Here is a 13960-nt window from a genome sequence, read left to right as displayed (position 1 = left end):
ATCTTATTGAACTTAGTATTAATATGGACTTCTTTTTGCCATATTTTTCAGAGATGACATATTTCTCTTCAGTACTAAGCTGTCTTTATATTTTTAGCCCAACTTTCAGATAGTATAATATTTATTAAGGGACGATATAAAAAATAATATTGGCATTGAAGTATGAAGCGTAAACTTTAATATTCACATGGCAGTTGTTTTATTTGTACTTTCAGATTCCACTTCATCCTGTCATAGACAGTTTGGTACATGATGTTATTAACTTGGCTTTCAAGCACTTTAAATATAAAGAAGGGTAAGGCTCTTTCCCACACAAAACACGAAAAGAATTGCTTGCTGAATTGTTTAATAAAATTGTACTCGTTAAAGCAGTGTGCTTTCTCAACCATCTGATTTATTTCTTGCTAGGTACCTTGGTCCTAACACTGGAAACATGCACATTGTTGCAGATCTGTATGCAGAAGTAATAGGTGTGCTAGCACAAGCTAAGTGAGTATACTTAAATACATTGCCTGTTGGAAATCTGAGAGATTTTAATTTTATCATTCTGGAAACATGGATATTTGGATATTTTTTATTTTATAGTTTAAAGAAACTGTAAATCATTTCACTTGAGCACTCTGTTCTCCAAAATGTTCCACTGCATGGGAGCCTATGGAATCACAGAAGGTGCAGACTGGGTTTCTGCATCCAGTCAAGCAATTCAAACTAAATTCAACCAGACTACAACAGCTTTAGTTTTCATCACAGATGCTATCTGTGGAAAGCCTAAAGGGATGGAGAGACCTAATTTAAATGAGTCTTTCTACTATGTGCTATTCTTTCCCTAACTTGGCAAAGCTAAAAATGACCCATACCCAGTCATGGAAACATTTTTTTAAATGTTCACAATTATTGCAGTTTAGAACTAAATTTAAGTGGTGCATTTTTTGGAGCTTATACTGATGTCACAAAGATAATTTTGGGACCTGCTGCTATTTTGTCAGAAATAGTCAAAGTTATTTTTAGGTTGAAATGAACATGAATGAAGCAAAATATTGGTTAGTTTAATAACCTTAAAGTTGCAAGCGTTTTTTTTCTTTTTCCATTCCCTTTTTTAACATATTCTTTTCTTATATTGCTAGTTCTTTTATTTATCTTTTGTTTCTGTCCATTTTTTGTATTGTTCTTTGTTAATATTGTTATACCAATATAATAAAAAACAGCAGGATCTTATTAAGAGGGATAAGGCAAAGATGCCACATTTATTGTAAATATAATAATAAGGCAAAAGATAAAAATAAACAACATTGTTTGACTACTTATTCCTATTACTACTTATTCCTTATACACACACATACACACACACATATATATATATGCTCATTCACACAATCATTCATTCAAGTTCTGTATAGGTGTTATAGTTACCAGCCTAGAAGTTGCTCATGCCAACTATCTTGGTCGTGAGGATGGAGCCGAGTCTGTGACAGATGCACCTGATGCTCCTGGAGGCTGGCAGCAGAACCAGAGACTCAAAGTCCTCAGTCTTTGGAGTTCATTCTTATAGGAATTAATTCATATGTTACTCTATGGGAGCTGTTTCATCCTGCTGTTGCTGACTCAATGGCTTTACACTGTCCAAAGTTTGTGTTTTTCATCCTTTCAGGTGATGGGGTGGATCCCAGTTTACCCTCCGGGGGTGGTCTGGTGGTCCACTTGACACGTTCTTCGTCCGATGGATACTCCCGTTTTAGGCTGGCACCTCCCTAACTATTCATGCACATTAAGCATTCATTAACATACATTCCATATCTTAACCATATTTTAATGTACTGTCTCCACCACTTTTGGAGTGTGTGTTAATTCATATGAGACTCCCGGCCCTGTAATCACAGAGGGTGGGGGTCTGTTTGTTTACATTGTATCAATTACAGCTTAAGGCTAGCATAGTGTTTACATCAAGAACAAAGTCTATTAACTTGTTTGTAAGTTTTACATAGTAATAGAGTATCTTTCACAGGACAGATACAATCAATGTTTTCTGCAGACAGGAGCTTACAAGTTTTAACAGAAGAACTAAAAGATTTTTGTACTTGGTGAAACTGGGGGGTCACTGTCACTTGGGGGAATCACTGTTAGTACCTTCTTTAATATCCCTACAATATACATTGTTAATTATATTAGAGTCAGGGGGACTGTTTGTGGAAGCAGGCCTCACACTTGTTAGTGTTTGCAAGACTGGGTTTTAAGTCATGACAAGAATAACAGAAAGAAATAATAACTCATGGAGACGTTGTGTGGGAGGATGAAGAAAGTAAGCTCATATGATTGCTGAACACAGTAATAGCGATGTTTAGAGGATTACATATTTATGTTTTAAAAAGATACACAGGACTGTTGTGTACCATTCTCCTTTAGGAAGTCCGTTTCTTTCCCCTGTGCCTCCTCATTCTTTCCCCTATCTAATTTCTGTGTTTAGTTTCTTGCCCACCTCTGTCCCTTTCACCTGTTTTCCTCCCTGTGTTTTCCTCTCCACAGTTTTTAATTTATGGTTCCAGTTCTGAATTCTGTTTAATAGTAAACAGAGCCATAAGCAGTTACTAGCACAACAATAAAAAAGAAGCACCTATCCTGCTTTTTTTAATTACATTTTTTACCTCTTATTTTATTCATGGGCTAATTGCAAATAGAACAAGATTTTTTGAAATTTTTCAAAATTATTCAATTAATTTTTTTAGAAGTTTCATATACTCAATGGCTTGCTACATGAAGTAACAAAATCCAAAATTAAAACTGAATTGCTTGCTCATGCTAGATCACATAAGTCTCATGGTATTGTTTCCTATCACTGGTTTCCTGGTGTGAATGCTCACAGAAAGTACATTTTGAAGCCCACTTTCTACAAATATTCAAGCCCACAAGCTTAAAATTTGCTAAGCATCTATACTAGTAAAACTTGATTGCATAAATGTTTAAAGAAAGCAAACAGAAAAGGGGCATGGGCAGTACAAAGTACATTTGTTTAATAATTCAATATAATATTCATAGAAATATTCATCAGTAAGACAGTCATCAGGACATTTAAATTCCGTTAGTTAATTATTGAGCCAGGATTCCTGAATGATTACTGAATTACAAGGAAAACAGATGACATGAGAGTACATATGAAATAATTATGTACTCTCATGATGGATAAGTCATTGAACTGTAGAAAGTGATCATGTGTAAATAAGAGGTGTTTTTGTGGAAACACAATAAGGCCTCGATCTTGCAGCTTCCTGTGCCTCGGCATACTGCTTCACTTGCATGGAGTCCTATGGAAATCAGTTGGGATCTCCACATTCATAAAAGTTCATCTAGAAGAAAAGTTGCAGAATCATTTTCTCATTTATATAAGTTTCTGACCTAAGCTTCCATAACATTTTAATTAATCTAATCATTATAGGCCTGACCCTGAAAATACCTGCACATACATTTGTTTAACACATATTAGTAGTCCCATTGACTTCCTTGAGACTGCTCATACAACTACTTTCATGACTAAACTACTCATATGAGTACTCGCATGATCCAATGTTTGCAGGTCAGGGCCTATATTAAGGAGTGTATTTTCAGCCTGATTTGTGCCATTTTAACTGCATTAACATTGGTGGTGTTAATGTGTTTTGAATAATTGTTTAAAAGATTCTACCTACATTATTATCTATATTCCATTTTTTAAAATGTTTATTATGCAGTAAATTGAAATAGATAAAAAAGTATAATGTCTGAACAACAGATTTGAGGGAATTACTATATCATATATCTCTTGTTTACTATGTGAAATTATTCTAAGCTGAATCTCAAATAGAAAGTTAGAGTGGAATTACCAACATGGAATTAAAAATTGTAACCTTTATCATAGTAGAATTTTGTTCCAGGCCTTTGGATGACAATGAGTAATTGAAATGTCCTTGGGCACAGTACACTGTAAAGTTGCAGTTTCCAGTGTATGTCAAATAATACCACCACCATCTAAAATATATTGTGGTTGCCATTAAAAAATCAGCATTTACCATTAGTTACTTTCTACTCTGTGGTATCTGAGAAACCACAGTATTTTCTTACACTTGGAATAGAAATTATCTCTGGTACTTAAGATACTGTGGTGGTGTAACAACTATCAGGAAAACCCGATGGCTAGCACAACCTATCTGAATATTTTTATGGTTATCATTTGAACATTTTCCTTTGAAAACTTGACACATGCTTGCAATAAAAATGTCTTTTATCCTGGATTTTCAAAAAAGTTTGAAGGATTATTTTATGGTAGAGTTAGCTTATGTATAAAAAGAAGCACAGTGAATTAAAATTAGGAAAGTTCATTAGATGCAGTAATGGGAAAGGTCTAAGATCAGGCAATAAAATTTTCTCTCATTCTCCAATCTTGTGGGGACTGGGAACACTGTGGAAACAGTACACTCAGCCTTTGGGAGGAAGGGGAGCATTTTGCATTGCTCTCAATCCATCCATCCTGTCAATCTATCTTTAATGGCCATAAAGATGTGGCAACTTAATGAAGAGGTTTTGAAGAGGGAACTATTGGGAAAATGTTGGGGATGAGAGAGGGAGGCATCCCAGAGGACAGTGCGCATACACACACATATACCCTAAGTAAAAAAAACCACACCTAATAATATATATTAAAACTCAAATAATGATTAGTGATAGAATTATATCTCTTTTATTGTTTCTCTTCTAGATACCTTACAATACATGTCAAATCTTACTACCAGTCTATTGTTTTGTAACTAACCAGTATGATTTCATAGATTTCCTGCTGTGAAGAAGAAATTCATGGCAGAATTAAAAGAGCTGCGGCATAAAGAGCAAAGCCCCTACGTGGTTCAAAGCATTATCAGTCTAATAATGGGGATGAAATTCTTTCGCATTAAGATGTATCCCGTGGAGGACTTTGAAGCCTCTCTTCAGTTTATGCAGGTAACATTCTTTGATGTAGACCACACTTGGGCTGTCTTGATTAACAGTTTAATTTGCTAAATTATATCATGCTGTAAAAGGCGGGGAAAATCATCTTAGAACATTATAAAAAAAATCCTCATTTTTTTGGTCCTTAATGCACAAAGGACACTATTCCTAAAATATTAGCTTACATGTGGGTATCTTTATTCTTTTTCCCTGTGGGCATTTTTTGTGACAGATGGACACATTGGCAGTCACCATTAATTTTTTAAAAAATCTATTAAAAATACATGCTTTTTTACTGGCCTGTGTATGGAGACTAGCTGAATGAAGATTTCTCAGAGATAAAAATCAATATACCCTATGGTAATATTAGGTGTCTGAAAGAAAGTATTTGAAATATTAATACAAATATATTTTTTGTTTTCTATAAAACCTAAATAGCAACTGCATAAGTTTTATTTTGGCAAAATGCTTTATATCATATTTAGCAACATAGAAACAATCTCTTTTCCCTCTTCTCTTTGGCGCAGCACACCCATAGTCCATATTGGTTATGTTTCCATGTGTGCAGCCACATTCATGAATGCTGACATATTTTTATATAAGTTATACAGAGGTGTCATGTTGCACAATTTTGTGTGTGTGAAATGTACATTGATGGTATGAATAAATGGTAATGTTTTCTGATAGTACAGTGCTATTGGAGCCCATTCTTGCTCTCTTTGAAGGCAATGGCAAAATTCTCATTTAATGGAAGCAAGATGCGAATTGAATCTATCTAGATTTTTGTACTGTAGTCATCACCATACCATCTGAGTGCCAAACTCACCATCACGCACGGAATATAAATGTATGATAATAAGTTTTAAAAGTATGTATTAGAATCAGCCATACTTGATGTGTTTTATAATACAGCTTGCACTTTACACATATATTTACCATATAATAATTATAAACTACGGGCTATATTGTAAATTGGTTTACATGCCCATGCAAGGGAGGAAATGATAGTAAGAAACATCCTTGTATACTATATAGACTGTGTGCTAACTAAGGCAGGGAGACGCACTGTCCCTGATACCTTTTTATGTTGCTATGGAAAAAGTGGTCTGATAATTGCAGAATTCTCAGGATGGGGTGAATTTATAAAGGGCCTTCACCAACTCATTGAATGTGCTGATGACCTGGCTTTTGTAGGAGATAGAAGGAAAACTCTTATAAGGCCTATATTTTATATGGATGAGAGACGTGGCCTCTTGCTAAAAAGAAAGAAAGGCAGCTAACTACCTTCAAAAATAAAGTCTTGATATGAGTTTTGGGGATAGTAAGAGAGAATGATTTATAGAGCAGATCTAATAGGGAACTGCTGGAAGTCTATGAAGAGCCACCTGCAATAACTCCTCTCTTAACATTGTAGTTATGTTCCTGAAAAATGCTACTTTAAGCGAAACGATGTTAAGCGAATCCAATTTTCCCATAAGAATTAATGTAAATGGAGGAGGGGGGGTTAGGTTCCAGGGAAAAAAATGTCGCCAGACAAAAGACATTATATACATATACAGTATAAGTTTTAAATAATTTTAAACAAACAATTTAATACTGTACTCCCCAGTGATGATTGTGAAACTTGGTTGAGGCAGGGGCATAGTGGGGTCAGAACGCGGGGGCTTGCCCCGCTCCACCCACCAGGCATTCCAGCTGGGGAGTGGGATTGGGGCGTGGGGGCTTACCCCATTCGGCCTGGTGCTCCAGCCGGAGAGCGGGGTCCGGGGCTTGCCCACTTCCCGGCTGGAATGCCAGGTGGGCGGAGTGGGGTAGCCACTGTGCCCCGACCCCGCTCCCCAGCCGGAATGCCGGGCAGGAGGAGCAGGGCGAGCCAAACAACCTTATAATGGAACATTGCGTGACTTTAAACGAGCATGTTCTCAAATAGATCAGCAACCTAATAACAAAACAATGTTAACTGGGATGACTTTAAGTGAGGAGTTACTGTATAGTAAATGTAGTGAAATCTCAGCAACTCCAGTGGGCAGGGCATGTACTTAGGACAGCAGAAGACAGACCAGGTAAGCCTTTCTTGGAGGGACGTCCATATGGTGTCTAATCATCGAAGAAGAAGATGGAGGGATAATGTTGATCAAGACCTTAGAGCTCTTAATGTGAATTATCATCAATGGGGAAAAAATGCGCGTCACAGGAAGGGATGGAGGCAAATCATGAGGGTGACCAAGGACCTGTATTGTCTATAGACTCAGGGAGGAGGGGGAGTATCTGTCTGGGCCTTGGGCCCAGATATGCAGGAGTAGCTGGAGCTAGGTGCCTGTTTACTCCGTTTCCAGAGCAGTTGAGGAGAGAGGAGTGTGGAATGGGCACATCCATGGCTCCTTCCCCTCCACTCACTGACCAATACAGCAGTGGGGATGGGGGTAGTAGTTTATTGCAGGTATAGCCCCGTAATAAATTACTACCCTCCACAGTGAAGTGCTCCATTCTGAGCCACAATTCATGCCCTCAGAATTACTTTAGGCTGTGTCCTTGAAACATAATCTAACCCAAAATATTTAAGGCTGGGTTGTCCCTTGGTCCACGCACCTACTTGGTGGAGTAAAGAGGCAAAAGGTGATTCCATATTCCCTTCTGTGCCATATGGAGCCGAATGCTGGGCTGTTACTACTGCTCCCACAGAGATGGCTAGGCAGGGATGGGGATTGTGGGAAGCCTTGCATTTGGCCCCCCAATTAACCAGCCTGCACAAGCTAAAGCAAATGGAGTGTCATGGACAGAGCCACGATTCTCTCCTGATCTGTTCCTGGGACAATGCACTGCCTCATGCCTAGGGCAGATTGTGAATGTGGAACCTAAACCTTAATTGACATATAAAATGTTCTTTGCAGTATAAGAGAAAAAAGCTATCACATGTGCTTTTAGCAAACATTGTGATGTCTTTATTCCACCTGATGTGCAATTTTTTTTCTTCTCTTTAATTGTCTGCCAGGAATGTGCACATTATTTCCTTGAAGTGAAGGACAAAGATATCAAGCATGCATTAGCAGGACTGTTCGTTGAAATTCTTGTACCTGTAGCTGCTGTGAGTTTTATTTATTTGTTTATTTATTTGCATGATTTTTTCAAGTTAGATTCGAAAGTCAACCTATGAAAAACAGTGTTAACATGAAATCTCTTTTCAGGCTGTTAAAAATGAAGTGAATGTCCCCTGTCTGAGGAACTTTGTTGAAAGCCTGTATGACACAACACTCGAGCTTTCTTCTCGAAAGAAGCACTCACTGGTAAGTAATCCTGAGAAGCTGAATTTCTTCGTCAGAAGGCTATCTAGGCAAGATTCCCAAAGGGCTTGCAGAATTGTTGCAGAACCATTTATCTGCATCTGGCTCAATGTACAATTAATTGCTATTTCAAAAGTATATGTTATATCCACATCTATTTTAGTCTGAATCCTCTAGGTGTTTTCAGATCCTGCAATTATGATTATAAAATGGTCAATATGTGTTGTGTCTGACCATTAGCACAGAGGAAAAACTTAACAGAGAGTGCATTGCCTGTCAAGTGAGAACTAATGGGACATGTGAGAACAGCTCTTTCAAAGCGGTTAAGTAATGTTTTGCGGGAACAAACCAATATATAACAGCCTTTTAAAACAGCAGTGCCTTTTTACACAGCATGTTGGCTAAGAAGCTCTCCATTTCATATTTTCTTGAGAGATTAACAGTGGCATAACAGTGTATAGTTGAATTGGATTAAATGGAGCACTGAGTCAGGTTGATGCTGGCTGCCTTAAGCATTCTATCTTTCCAGCTGGGTCAGTGCACCTCAGCACTGCGGACTCTGTTAATCTGTTTTGAAGTCTTTGGCCTTTTAAGAAAAGAAAGTTATTTTCATTGGTCCTTTCTTATTTTATGTAAAAGTCAAAAGGACCTCCCTATCTCCCACTATCTCACTGAGTGTTGGGAGGTGATGCTATCTGATTTCATTGATGGACTTGTACAGGCACACTTGTGACTGCTGCTGTCATTACTCCAGCCAGTTCCAGAAGGAAGTCAAAATACTTCTTTCTGGGTGAAATTCTGCCTCCATTGAAGTTAGTGGGAGTTTTGCCATTGGCTTCAATGGAGCCAGGATTTCCCCCTTTCGGCACATGTGTAGCCAATCCTGTTGCGAATGTTGAAACTACAGCAAACTAAGGATCCAATTCTTCAATCCTTATGCTGAGTAGAATTTTCCCAAACAAATAACCTCATTGAAGATAATGGGGCTACTCACTAAAGTAAATTCTACTCAGTTTGAGTAAGGGATAGAGGTGGGGCCTTTCTGTGAGATTGCTCACATACAGAAACCACACAATGAAAAGTAATGAAATAGAATAGACTCCTGAGATGTTCTATTAGAAAAGCAAACATTGCAAAGAAGAAGAGAATGGTAAGCAGCTAGCAGTGATAGCAGTAGCTGCAGATATTTCCAGGGAAAGGACTATTGGCCTTCTTTAAACAAGAATACATGCTACTTTAAATTTTAGGGGTTGAGCTTTTGCTATGAGAATTCTGTTTTGGGGATTATTAGTCATTGTTCAGTCAATATGCATGTAACCTATCTTGTCCTGTAGGCAGAGCCGTCCCTAGGAGGGTGCAGGGCCCGGGACATAGGTGCCAAGTTTCTAATCTGCTGGGGGTTGCTCCCCTCTGGCTCCACCTAGGACCCACCCCCACTCCACCCCTTCCCCCAAGGCCCCACCCTGCTTCTTCCCACCCTCGCTCTGCCCCCGCCCTGCCTCTTCCCCCACCTAGTTCCACCCCCCCGAGTTCGCTGCGCCCTCACTCCCCTCCCCCCCCAGCACCTCCTGATGCAGCAAAACATCTGATCCGTGGTAGGTGCTGAGAGGGAGGAGAGGTACTGATCGGCGGAACCCGCCGACGGGCAGGAGGCACTGGGAAGAGAGGGAGGTTCTAGTAGGGGGACTCCGCCTCTGTCCACCCCACCTTTCCACCTGCTGCTAGCTGCTCACCTTCCCGCTTGCCTCCTCACCCCTCCCGCCTCATGTCCCCGCTTGCCTCCTCATGATTTTATAGAAGCGTGGGGGGCCCTGGGGCCCGGGTCGGTCGCCTCAATTTGCCATACCCAAGGAATGGCTCTGCCTGTATGGGGCTGTTCATCTGCCAAATACATGATGTTTATCAGTCTGGTGAGGAAGCCTTTTGTGAGGAAGCCTTTTGTGAGAAAGCTTTAATTCTCCTCTGGTTACTACATTTCTGAGTGTTTTGATGTAGAATGCTAAAAAGTTATATGTATTTGGTCTTATGTGTCAGCGAACTTGGAGTTAAACTAGCTACAGACAATCTGTGCCCTAGGTTGAGAGAAACAGGATTTGCATTTTACAGTGAGATTTACATTTAGGGGCGAGCCTTAGGCTGAAATTTTAGGATTAGTTTTAAGAGTCCGTTGTGTTTATGGTGCAGAATGTTGCCTCCTCTTTGGTCATTGTTTTTTAAAGGCCTGACCTGGCTGCATTTAAAGAAGAACTGACCCAGAGGAGGAGCTTGGAACAGCAGATCACTGTCAAAATCAACATATTTATTCCTGACTTTTAGTCTAATATTTTAGCTTAACAATAGCAATGCAAATGTCAAATGCTGGTCAGAACAGATTTGGGAAAATAACCCCGCACACAGTGTTTGGTTTTCTATCCTTTGTCTTGCCCATTTTTACATTCTTCCTAACTCCCCTACAAGACTAAAGCTCCAGAAGGCTTATGTTTTGACCATAATTTAAACCATGTGCCCCTGGGATCTGACAGTTCTTCAAATAAATGACCATGGATTTTGAGGGGAGTTAGGTCTTCTGTAAACAACAAACAATGGACTATGGGGATTCTAATGCTGAGTATGGCACACACAGTAATTCCCCAGCTACTACATTTCTCAGTTAACTGACAGAAATTAGCCCTATGATGCTGCAAAATTTTGGCCGATCTTTAGGATTTATGAACAGTGATGATATACTTAGGCATTTGATTGTTTTTGGTGCAAATGTGATTCTAAATCTGTACAAAGTAATCCATACAAATTCATAACAGCTTTAGAGAAACATTCCTTTTAAATTATGTTATTGAACAATGTGTTTATGCTGGCTGCTGCATATAGCATAACACGGGGGATCTAGGACTCTAAATGTACAATAGTTCTAATGTTAAATTAGTTTGATGTTTTGTTGACATACAAATAATCCTGTATCATCTTTCTTTCTATTTAGGCTCTGTATCCTTTGGTAACATGCCTGCTTTGTGTCAGTCAGAAGCAATTCTTTTTAAACAGATGGCATATTTTCCTCAACAACTGCCTATCCAATCTCAAAGTTAGTATCTTACTTTCTTTTTTAATAATTTGCTAGTTCACTATACGTAGCCTGGGTCTTCTTTAGTTTTACGTGATTTAGCTAGACCAGTGGTTCTCAAACTTTTGTACTGGTGACCCCTTTCACATAGCAAGCCTCTGAGTGCGACCCCCCCTTATAAATTAAAAACACTTTTTTATATATTTAACACCACTATAAATGCTGGAGACAAAGCAGGGTTTGAGGCTGACATCTCAAGACCCCCCATGTAATAACCCCGTGACCCCCTGAGCGGTCCCGACTCCCAGTTTGAGAACCCCTGAGCTATATTATTGATAATAGCTGAATCTATCAGTAATTTTATTTCATAGCAATGTTTTTATAATTTAACAATACAGGATTTTGTCAATGAAAAAAAATATTCCTACACCTAGTTTGAATTTCTCATACCTTTGTTAATGGAGAGTGGCTTGAACCAAACAATCCGAATATTGTCTATGCACATGAGGACAGACTAAATTGTTGGTAAAAGTTGTCCAGGAATGGAGTGGAAGAAGAAAATTGCCAAATGTTATCTTTGAACCTTTTATTTCATTCAGTCAGGGGTTCTTAAACTGGAGCACTTGCTGCTGGCCTGAGGAAAGCTGGCTGGTCACATGGTACTGATTCTCCTTGTTTCAATCTAAAAGTCTCATTAAAGAAACTAAAACTAAATTAAAATGTGCGTGGTACTACTGTTTCTGTCCACCTAAACAATTGATGTTCTTCCCCAGGACTGATACATGGTTTACTAATTATTACCACAGCCATTTTCATCCAGTCCTTAAGGAACTAAGAAATATTAAAACATTCACCTGATGTGAATGTATGGTATGTGCTTCTTTAAGAAGATGCTTTTTCTTTTGTGTGCACACCCTGTGATGCTATTCGGTGTACAGTAAAATTAAGATATTTTGTTGGCTAGTGAAAGAAATGTAAGAGATGTGAAACCTACATCATCACTTATTGATTTAAAGAAGGAGAGGAAGGATGGTCTTGTAGTTAGGACTTGTTCCAAAGCCTATTACATTCAGTGGGAGTCTTTCCACTGACTTCAAAGTGCTCTGATCAGGCTTTTAGTCTTTCTGTGCCTCAATACTATTATCTGTAAATACCTTACCTCACAAGTCTTGTGAGGGCAAATTAATTCATATATATCAGGTGCTCAGACATTATGATTGCGGAGGCTATACTAGAATTTAGGCCAGGGGTGGGCAAACTTTTTTGGGCTGAGGACCACATCTGGGTGGGGAAATTGTATGCAGGGCTGGGGGTTGGGGTGCGGGAGGTAGTGTGGTGTGTAGGAGGGGGTGTGGTGTGCAAGAAAGGGATCAGGACAAGGGATTGGGGCAAAGGAGGGATGCGGGGTGTATGAGGAGGCTCAGGGAAGGGGGTTGGGGTGCAGGAGGGGTGCGGAGTGCAGAAGGGGGCTCAGGGCAGCGATGCAGGAGGGGTGCGGGGTGCGGGAGGGGGCTCAGGGCAGGGAGTTTGGGTGCAGGACGGATGTGAGGTGCAGGCAGAGGGCTTAGGGCAGGGAGTTGGGGGGCGGGGTGCAGGAGGGATTCGGGCTCTGGCCTGGCGCCACTTACCTAAAGTGGCTCCGGGGTGGCAGCGGCATGCATCGTGGCCAGGGCAGGCTCCCTGCATGCCTGACCTGTCCCCGGCCCCGCACTGCTTCAGGAAGCTCTGTGTCCCCTGGGGGAGGTGGGGCGTGCGCTGCCCTTGCTGTGCCTCCAGGTACCTCCCCTAAAACTCCCATTGGCCACTGTTCCCCGCTCTCGGACAAAGGACAACTCACGGAGGCAAGGACAACTCACGGAGCCCTCTGCTCCCCCGCCCGGGGGCCGCAGGGGCGTGGTGCTGGCCGCTTCTGAGAGTGGCACGGGGCCCATGGCACCACTGGGGACAATCCTGTGGGCCGGATCCAAAGCCCTGAGGGGCTGGATCCAAAGCACTGAGGGGCCGGATCCGGCTCATGGGCCATAGTTTGCCCAACCCTGATCTAGGCAGATAGATAAAAGTTAAAGTGTCTACAATAAGCACTCCGACTCTTTTCGAGAATGAACTTTGCTGTTTAATATTTGTGCTGTAGTATGTTTGATCTTAAAACACTTCATTACTGGGTGGTAATTCCATATGTACACAAAATAGTATGTAGAGGTAACTGCTGAACAATGAAATTGCATGTTTGGAGGCTTTCTAAGCATTGAGAAGAAGTTTCTGCAGTATGCTGAACTGTCCTCTCAATAGGCTGCCAGAATCCATGGTTTGTCCAGCAAAAAAGACTATTGATGCAGTTTTCTGAATTGGGACAAGAATTTACGTTATGTAACTGTAAACATTTACTAACAAGTGAGGAATGTAATCTATGGGGTAGTTTCCAAAAGGAAGTGGCAGTCCTATTGTTTTGAATCATTTTAAAGTTGCACTGGATATTAAATATTCTCTATCGTCCTTCGGTTAGACAAGGGAGGTTAGACAAGGTGACCTACTAGATCTTTTCCATATCTAGTTTCTGTTGTCTTATGAATATTTCATGTACTGTTTTGCTGACTGAGCTTCCTGTTTTTTTAACTAATTACAGTATTGCTTTGATGTCAAATGGTAGTTTTGAAATGGAATAGTTAATAAT

The 13960-nt window shown here is 40.1% G+C and overlaps 1 protein-coding gene across 1 annotated transcript in view; it reads left to right on the top strand.

Annotated features, from left to right (window-relative positions):
- FRY (FRY microtubule binding protein) overlaps positions 1-13960 on the top strand; it is a 398333-nt gene that overhangs the window by 197867 nt on the left and 186506 nt on the right. The window contains exons 10-15 of the mRNA XM_045016361.1: positions 216-295; positions 409-489; positions 4794-4962; positions 7943-8035; positions 8136-8234; positions 11209-11310. Coding sequence (XP_044872296.1) covers positions 216-295; positions 409-489; positions 4794-4962; positions 7943-8035; positions 8136-8234; positions 11209-11310 — 624 coding nt within the window. The remainder of the gene's footprint in view (positions 1-215; positions 296-408; positions 490-4793; positions 4963-7942; positions 8036-8135; positions 8235-11208; positions 11311-13960) is intronic.

The sequence above is a fragment of the Mauremys mutica genome, chromosome 1 (genome assembly GCF_020497125.1).
Source record: "Mauremys mutica isolate MM-2020 ecotype Southern chromosome 1, ASM2049712v1, whole genome shotgun sequence".
NCBI classification, from domain to species: Eukaryota; Metazoa; Chordata; order Testudines; family Geoemydidae; genus Mauremys; species Mauremys mutica.
The sequence above is the reverse complement of the archived record's forward strand: the minus strand, read 5'-3'. Positions and strand labels throughout refer to the sequence as shown.